The sequence below is a fragment of the Zalophus californianus genome, chromosome 12, assembly GCF_009762305.2.
Source record: "Zalophus californianus isolate mZalCal1 chromosome 12, mZalCal1.pri.v2, whole genome shotgun sequence".
NCBI classification, from domain to species: domain Eukaryota; kingdom Metazoa; phylum Chordata; class Mammalia; order Carnivora; family Otariidae; genus Zalophus; species Zalophus californianus.
The window spans coordinates 83,293,939-83,303,623 of record NC_045606.1 but is presented as its reverse complement, the minus strand read 5'-3'; the positions used below and the strand labels follow the sequence as shown (position 1 = coordinate 83,303,623).

Genomic DNA, 9,685 nt, shown 5'->3' with positions numbered 1-9,685 from the left:
TTAGGGAGTGTGAAGTGGTATCTCATTATGGTTCTGTATATCTCCTTTGGAGAAATATCTATTCAAATCCTTTGCCTATTTAAAAAATTGAATTGTCTTTTCATTGCTGAATTGTAAGAGTTCTTATACATTCTGAATGCTAATCCTCTAGATATGATTTGCAAAAATTTTCTTTCATTTTGTGGATTGTCATTTCACTTTCTTAATGGTGCCCTTTGACACACACAAGTTTTTAGTTTTGATGAAGTCCAATTTACCTATTTTTCTTTTTGTTGTTATACTTTTGGTGCCATATCTAAGAAACTATTGGCTAATCCAAGATCATGAAGATATAGTCCTATTTTCTTCCAAGGGTCTTATAGTTTTAGCTCTTACATTTAGGTTCTGGGATTTATTTTTTCATTTATGGGCAAGGTAGGTCCAACATCATTCTTTAGCTTGTGAATATTCACAGAACTTTTAAACTGTACGGCTGGTCTTTCTTTGCAATTAGACTATAAACTCCATGAGGGCAGAGACCAAAATGATCTTACTAAATTTTTTTTATAAGATTTTATTTATTTGTCAGAGAGAGAGTACAAGCAGGGGGAGCAGAAGGCAGAGGGAGAAGCAGGCTCCCCACTGAGCAGGGAGCCCAATGTGGGACTCGATCTCCAGGACCCTGATATCATGACCTGAGCAGAAGGCAGACGCTTAACCGACTGAGCCACCCAGGCGTCCCTAACTAAATTTTTCCTGAATGAATGGATGAATTAGGTTGACAGAATATCAAGTTTCTTTTCTTTTGTCTGAAATCATATCAATTCTGTGCAGTACCACTGTTTTCATTATGATGTTGGCAATTCAAATCTGTTGACAGTAACAATTCAGAAACGAATACACAGCCTGATAGGAATTGTATTATTTAACAGCCGTCATGGTAGTGAAACCGATTTGGATTCAAATCCTGACTTTAAGAACTGTGTAACCTGGGGCAAAGTACATTACCTACTTCTTATTCTATAAAATGGGGATTTAGTTGGTGTAGCTGTCAAAAAGATTAAATCAGATCTTTTAACTACAATGCTTTACACATTGTAAGCATTCATCAAATAGTTCATTTATTACTGCAAAGAACTAGCAGCAATGTCGGGAAATCCATTAACATACTTTTGTCCAAAATTTCTTCAGAGTGCAGATTCCAAGATTACCATTTTCTTTTGTGAATTGAGAATTGTCAGACCTTTGATTTTTGATTCGTAAAGACATACACAAAAATTCAATTCAATGTGGAATATTAAAAATAATATTTTATTATTTGACAGAGAGAGAGAGAACACAAGCAGGGGGAGCGGGAGAGGGAGAAGCAGGCTTCCCGCGGAGCAGGGAGCCCAGTGTGGGGCTCGATCTCAGGACCCTGGGACCATGACCCGAGCGGAAGGCAGACGCTTAATGACTGAGCCACCCAGGCGCCCCTCAATGTGGAAATGATCCTAAAGATGTATGTAAATACCATGGAATTCAGAGTGTCCTGAGCAATAGAATAAAATACCTTGTTGGGTTAAGAACTCAGTAGACAACGGGCTGAGCACAGATTGTAGGCATTTGGGGTTCATCCCAGTGTGGCACATATTTCAGTTTTGTACATTACTTGTACATTACGTGTCTGTCTCATCCACCAGAGTCAGCACAGAAACCCTGTCTTCAGTCATCTTTGCATTTGCAGTACGGTGGACACTGCACGGACAGTTGAATTGAGGCGCCTTGTCCACGGGCGTCAGAAGGGATTCCCTGGATAGGAATGGAGAAGTCCTAAGGGGGTTGGAAAGACCTTGGACCCACTGCCAAGGAAAGAAGAGCAGCTCAGGTATGGAACGCACTGGTCCTATTGCTCCAATCATACGCAAGTAACGGAGAGAACCACAACCGACTGCCTCTTCCCCGCTCCCGGCTCGGCAGGGCCACTTCCGGGAGGGGGCGGGGAGACAGGAGGAGGCGTGCCGGGAAGAAGGCCGTTTGCGCCGCACCGGGCGGAAGTGTGCCAAAGGTATCGGTGCTGCGACTTCCGGTCCGGGCTAACGCGGCTGAAGTACACTGCGTGGTTTGTGTGGTGCGGTGACAGACTTCTGAAGGCAATTCAGTGGGTGAAGAGGCGAGCATCGGCGTCTGAACTCAGAAGTCTGGAGTCTAGTGAGAGGATAGGAAAAAAAGCCAGGAACCCGAATACAATCTAACCTCTGTTTCCGCGGGGGCAACTTCCACGGGAACCCCTCTGCCCTGGTAACGGCCAAAGAGGAGATGGCGCCAGTCAGGGAGCGGCCGTGGCCGACACAGTGAGGAAGCTTGAAGGCGGAGCAACCGGAGAAGCCTCGGGAGAACAGCCAGAGCCGTCGCTGTCGCTACCACTGCCACCACCATGGAAGGGGCAAAGCCGACTTTGCAGCTCGTATACCAGGCAGTGCAGGCGCTTTACCACGACCCAGATCCCAGCGGAAAGGAGCGCGCCTCGTTTTGGCTTGGAGAGCTGCAGCGTTCGGTGAGGGGCCCACAGAGGCCGTTCTGCGCCGCGGGGCAAGGGCGGGGTGGGACCTAGGCTCGAGCTGGATCCTGAGCCGGGCGGTTGGCCTCGTGAGATGCTCCTTAGGGAGGAGCTGCTGCCGCGGGGTGGGGCTGCGAGGCTACATTTACGCCGCTTTTCGGAAACTAGTCGCTGCTGGTCGGTCGCGAACTGGCCCTTTCCCCACCCCGTACAATCAGATTTGTAGGTCCCGTACTCGCTTGTGGTATCGATCTGGTCCTGTTTAAGTTTTACGCTTGCTACTTGCTTCTTAGGCCCTGCTTTCGCGTTTAGTCTTCCTTCAAATCCAGTCCCAGTGTTTCTCCATCTTCCACTTAACGGGTGCTTTATCCGTCTCCTTTCGGTGTCCCAGTGTTCGCGTCTGGCAATTCCATCCCAGTCGCAGCCTTGCACCTTAGTGTGTCTTACTGATTTTTCATTAAGTAACAGTGATAGTTTGAATCTATTATTCTCGAAACTTCTCAGGGTTCTAGATTCTTTTACAGGCGAATTTCCACCGTGTTTGGGAGTACAACGTGATGTAAAGAGAAAAATACCAGTTGAAAATTCTTGCAGTTAGTTCACATCTTGCTGCATATTTGTTCCCTCACCTTGTTTTTTCCTTGACTTTAGGTTCTTTATAAGATACTGGTATCCATAGCTGCCTTGATTATTCCATATGACTGTGTGAACATCCAGTTAGGGGTTTAATTTCAGCCTGTTAGACCTATTGTATTTCTGCATTCTTTAATTCACGTGTCTTAACTTTCCTCTAAATTTCATACTCACTTTTTCTGTGCTTTATTTCTGTGTGTGTGTGTATACTTGGTGATCTTGCTGACTTTACCTTTCTTACTTTTGAATTTTATATTCCCAAGCATATTTTTAAAGTTTACTCCTTCCCCTTTCTCCCCCCTCCCCTTTCTTTTTTAAAACTAGTAACTGATACTTAAAGGTGCTCTGCCCTTCTAAATGAGACTCTGGGCTGCAAGTGCGTAATAAATATTTAAAATTTTGCAACTTTGGCTTTAGATATTACATTTAAAAATTTAGGGATCCCAAGTTCTGGATAAACTCATGGGAAAAGATAAAGGAATAAGACTCACTGTAGGCTCCACAAGGAAATCATTCACATGTGCTCTTATTTAGTGTTTAGTTTTGGGGGAGTTATAAATCTGATACATCATACTAAAAGTCATCTCTTCCCTACTAAACTTGCTTTTTGTTGTGTGTATTTTAAAGTAAATATTTGTGTGCTTACCCTGTACCACAACTGTGCTAGGCTTTGGTATATGCAAATGAACCAGGCAAAAATCTCTGCTTGCCACATAGTATATTTGTGATGACTAAATGAGTTGATATCTGCAAAGAACTTAGAAAAGTTCTTGGAACCCAGAGTTTAAAATATGTTAGTAATTGTTATTTAAATGGTAGTCACTCTTCTTACTTTCCACTACCATCTGTTACAACCTTACATTTATCATCATTATTACTATTTACAGTAAGGGTCCTAACAGGAACAGATGGCACACTTGTAATAGAATAGTTCAAGGAGGGCTTATTTGCTAAAAGTATTGTTTATAAAGGTGCTGGTATAATGTGGTACCACAAGAGTTAATGAAGTAACCTGTAGCCAAACTAATTAACATCCATAGGCAGGAAGGAATAGGAGAGGGAGTAGTTACTTGAACTCTGAAGGAAAGTGTGGAGTTGGCTGCCTTGAGAGGAGATGGGCTGGAGGAATAAATATATTGACCTTATTCCCCTAAACTCCTGGGATTCTTCTTTGGGCAAACCCAAACAAAAGCTAGGGGACAACCGGAACCAGTTGATATAGTCCATATAGGTCAGCATAGTGGGGCAAATAGCAGTAGGGAAGGGTGGAAAAGTGGACCTAAAAACACATCATTTTTAGGCAACTTCGGCATCAGGATTCACAACTCAGCTGACATTTCAGCCCCTTAATTCCCTTACCTCTTTTTCTCAGCCTCATGATCACGCTGTCACATCTTGGATCTTTCCATTACTAAAAAGCCACCAATCCTCAAGTCGCTAACTCAGCTACATGGTCACACAGTCACAACCTGAATCTTGTCATTATTAAAAAGTCACCAGCCTGGGGTGCCTGGCTGGCTCAGTTGGTAGATAGAGTATGTGGCTCTTGATCTTGCAATCATGAGTTCAAGACCCATGTTGGTATAGAGCTTACTTAAAATAAAAGCGGGGGAGTGCCTGGCTGGTTCAGTTGGTTAAGCTCAGGTCTTTATCTCAGGGTGGTGAGTTTAAAACTCATGTTGGGCTCTACATTGGTGTGGAGCCCACTTTAAAAAAAAGTTACCAGCCCCCCACATCACTAACTCAGATATCTGCTCTAATCACAACCCACTCTTCTAGTTTGCTGCTTAGGGATTCAAGTAACCTTATATAGTAGGCATTTTTTGAAATCTATGATTTTAATTTCTATCAAAATTAAAAAGTTATGGGGCACTTGGGTGGCTCAGTTGGTTAAGCGTCCAACTCTTGATTTTGGCTCAGGTCATGATCTCAGGATGGTGAGATCCTGCCCCTGTGTGGGGCTCTGCACTGGGCAGGGAGCCTGCTTAAGATTCTCTCTCTCCTAGTTCCCCGACCTCTCACTCACATGCTCCCTCTCTCAATAAAAAAAACAAAAACACCCCCCCCAAAAAAACATATATATATATATTTTTAAGATTTTATTTATTTGACAGAGAGAGACACAGCGAGAGAGGAAACACAAGCAGGGAGAAGCAGGCCTCCCACGGAACAGGGAGCCCGATGCGGGGCTTGCTTGATCCCAGGACCCTGGGATCATCACCTGAGCTGAAGGCAGACGCTTAATGACTGAGCCATCCAGGCACCCCATGTAGTTGTATTTTTAAAACTTAAAATATTTTAAAATAAACTTTTAAAACTTTAAAAAGTTATAAAATGGATTTTACAAGAAAAAGTCCTAGGATGTAAAGAGCAGTTATGTTTAGACTTTCTTCTGTGAAAGATGAGGATTTGGGCTCCCTCCATCTTCTGTTGCATCTCTCTAAACATAGTTATATCAGTTTTTGTTAAATATACACAACACACATTGTGAACCACATAGCATATATAACATGGTAATTTTTCCTTTTTTGTGCAACTTTTTTTTTCTGGTGGTAGTCATTACCTTTTTCTTTCTTTCACATTTACTTCATTTTCTGTATATCTGTAATAATTTGTTCAAAACCCTCTGAGTATGTAAATATCCTCTTAGTATGTTCAGATTGGTAATCTCTTTCCTTTTTTGGTAGAAGAAAACCTCTCCCTAAAGGGCTCTATCTTCCTGCTCGATCTGACCTTGTTATTCTCCAGGTCTGTTGCATAATTATTGTCCTGGGATCTCTAACCCTCCTAGGGAATTACATTCTCTTTCTTGTGTTAGATGCATTGAATCCTGGATCCCATGATCTTTTCTTGGATTACTCCCTCATTTGATGGCTAATTGAGAAGGGAACCTTTACCCCTTCTCTCATATTTCTGTTGGTCTTTTTTCTTGGACCACTTTTATCCTGAGAGCAATCCTTTGGATATAAATGGGGCTGCCAGTGCAGGTGGGAGAATGAACCAGGGAATGGATCTTACCACGATGTATGTAGGCTTTATTTATTTATTTTTAAAGATTTTATTTATTTATTTATTTATTTATTTTTTTTAAAGACCTACAGTTTCTTTATTGAATAACAGTATTTAGAAATCAAGATCTAGAGACTAGGCTTTATCATGGCAGCTATGACATCAAGACTTGTAACGACTTGTTGCCATATATTATAGCTACGTTGCAAACCATCAACATTACTTGAAATCAACAAATTACATTTTCAGTGTTCAGCCTATATAAAGATTTTATTTATTAATTCATGAGAGAGAGAGAGAGGCAGAGGCAGAGGGAGAAGCAGGCTCTCCACGGAGCAGGGAGCCCGATGCGGGACTCGATCCCAGAACCCTGGGATCACGACTGGAGCCAAAGGCAGACGCTTAACCGACTGAGCCACCCGGGTGCCCCAGTATGTAGGCTTTAATTTAATATATTTTCAGTATGATATTCTTGTCCTTAGGTGAGTCTATTGGCCAAGAGTGCAGAGTCCTTCTGTATCAGTCTTTCCAAAGTAAATCTTGAGTCTTCTGTGACGGTGGGAGGATAGTAGCCTGGCCACTCAGTCTAACTGCTTATTACAGATTTTGAACCCACTCCTATGTTTTTTCTTCCACCTGTGCATCTGCCTTCAGGTATACCTTTTAATTCTTGTACTTGGTACTTTAAATTCACTGAGATTTTGCAACGTGAATCATTTTGCCCCCTTGGCTTTCCGTTTCTTATCCCGTCCTTCCTCTGAAAAAGTTTCAACTTTTTCAGACCTGCTAAGACAGTTAACTCCTCAATAAGCATTCTAGTTTTCACAGTTTTGTTAATATCAGTCATGTTTCCATTCTTTTTGTCCTTATGGAACACCCCCCCCCCCATTTTAAAAAATCTCTTTACTCTGATTTTAGTAGATTTTTGGAAGGGACCCATGGGCAAACAAATGTATTCAATCAGTTCAGTCATGTTAAACAAATCCCTGAATTAGTTCTTGAATTTCATCAAAACCTTATTCAGTTGACTGGCTCCTATTGTTTCTTCGTTAGGTCTTGTCTTACTTTTCTCTATCTAATTTGGATTACAAGGTCTATCATTCTAGTAATTTTCATAAATATACTGTACCATCAGCCCTTCACCTCTGATTTGGTATAACTTCAGCATAGGTGTAGCCAACTACTTCTCCCTTCTCCTGTCAGGTCTAGGTGCTCTGCATCCATTTTCTGAATTCTTAGGAACCTTGATCTTTTGGTTATCCTCTCACTTGCATCTTCAGACTCCCTCTTTACTGCGTCTTTCCCATCAGCATTCATACAGCGGTAGTATTTCCCATAGTAAGCAAATGGTTATGGTGGAGAGGGAGAAGGGAGGTGGTAGAGAATGCTTTCTCTGTCCAATTTTGTTATTTCTTTAATTCTTTCATACTTCTGTGGTTTTACTCTTTCCCAGTCTTGTCTTCAAATGAAGAAACTAACCAATCTTTTCAAAGCCCAGCCTAAATTCTTTCTCCTTGAAGTCTTAACTGATTCTCTTCAAATGAAAATCATTTCTGCCTCCACTGAACACCTAGAGCACTTTATATAATTGCATTTGTAATTTTTTTTACCTTTTTGAAAATCTGTTTTGTTCCCCCTGTTAGACTGTAGAATCATTTTATTTGCTTATATGATACAGTTGAGGGAATAATTTAATGGTTATTAAGAAAGCAGTGACCAAGGTGCCTGACACAAAGGTTCTTAAAAATGTGTGTTGAGGGGCACCTGGGTGGCGGCTTAGTAGGTTAAGCGTTTGACTCTTGGTTTCTGCTCAGGTCATGATCTCAGGGACCCACATCAGGCCCCACGCTCAGTGTGGAGTCTGCTTGTCCCTCTCCCTCTGTTCCTTCCCCTGCTCCTGCTCTCCCTCTCGCAGAAATAAGTAAATAAAATCTTTAAAAAAAAATGTGTGTTGAATGAATACGAAGGGATAGTTGGATATCTCAAATTTTTTTTGCTGCCTCTCTCTACCATACCCATGGGTAATTTAAAATAATATTATTCAGCCTCGTGTGATGTTCTGTTTTGAGGCTTTCCATCCTTATTTATTTATTTTTTTAAAGATTTTATTTATTTGACAGAGAGCAGGAGAGCACAAGCAGTGGGAGTGGCAGAGGGAGAGGGAGAAGCAGGCTCCCTGCCCAGCAGGGAGCCCGATGCAAGGCTCGATCCCAGGGTCATGGGATTGTGACTTGAGCCTAAGGCAGTTGCTTAACCAACTGAACCACCCAGGCGCCCCTCCATCCCTTTTTTTTTTTTTTTAAACAAACTTTGTGAGGGGCACCGGGGTGGCTTAATTGGTTAAGAGTCTGCCTTCAGTTCAGGTCATGATCTCAGGGTCCTGGTATCAGCCCAGCAGGGAGTCTGCTTCTCCCTCTCCCTTCCACTTTTGCTCTCTCTTGCTCTTTCTCAAATAAATAAATAAAATCTTTGAAAAAAAAACAACCTTTGTGAGATAAATTTATATTGCCCTCATTTTATTCTTTAAAAGACTTGGGTACAGGAAAGGAGAGGAACTTTTTGACTCAATAAGGCTTTCTCGAGGTAGTCACTAAGTACAGACTAAAAGTCTGTTCTAGTGTAGTAACAGGCATAGTGTTTTAATTTCAAGTTTGTTGTTAAGGAACGAATGTGCCTAGTTTGTTTGAAAACCATTTTGAAGAATACACATTTTTTAAAAAATGTTTTATTTATTTATTTGACAGACACAGCGAGAAAGGGAACACAAACTGGGGGAGTGGGGGATGGAGAAGCGGGCTCCCATGTGGGGCCCTATCCCCAGGACCCTGGGATCATGACCCTAGCTGAAGGCAGACGCTTAAGAACTAAGCCACCCAGGCACCCCAGAAGAATACACATTTTGAAAAAACATATCACTTCCCTCTAACTTTCACTTTACTAATCTTAAAGCCATTTAGTAGAATTCTAATGACCTGGTAACAATTGATTTGGTTTAAAGGTGTAATTTAGATAAGGTTTAGTCCATGCTATGAGTTAGCATCTTTTCTCTTTCTCTAATATTTATATAAAACAGCCATTTGCCAACGAATCTATATTCATTACTCTAAGCTTTTTTTTTCCTGACAAAATTCTTGGAAACAACCTACAGCCATGGTTTTGATTTATGTGATAGGCAGGTATCACTGATATCCAAAGTTTTTTAAAATAAAGCAAGTTATTTTGAGACAGATCTTAAAGGAAGCCTATCAGTGAACTGTTCTGAACACTTTGTCCACTTCTGGTAACCCAAATGAGTAGATGGTGTAGAAAGCAAGCAATAGAAGGAAAGACCATCTCTTTATACAGCTAATGAATTATGCTACACATTTCTTCTAAGTTTGTAATTTAGATTATAAGGAGACTACTTTTATAGAGACAATCTGTGGGTCAGAGGTTAGCTCAAAAATTTTATAGTTGAGTCTGGAAACTGAAATGGAATGATGAAATCATAAAACAATCAAAGCATGCTCTGATGGACTAAGTTGA

At 41.4% G+C, this 9,685-nt stretch overlaps 1 protein-coding gene across 2 annotated transcripts in view; it reads left to right on the top strand.

Moving 5' to 3' along the window:
- Positions 1 to 2,049: 2,049 nt before the first annotated feature.
- Positions 2,050 to 9,685, top strand: part of TNPO3 (transportin 3) — a 79,591-nt gene continuing 71,955 nt past the window's right edge. The window contains exon 1 of one of the 2 annotated variants that reach the window (XM_027573635.1): positions 2,050 to 2,515. In XM_027573635.1, the coding sequence (XP_027429436.1) occupies positions 2,396 to 2,515 (120 nt within the window). In that variant the 5' untranslated portion in view covers positions 2,050 to 2,395. The remainder of the gene's footprint in view (positions 2,516 to 9,685) is intronic. The other variant, XM_027573637.2, reaches the window with a different exon arrangement.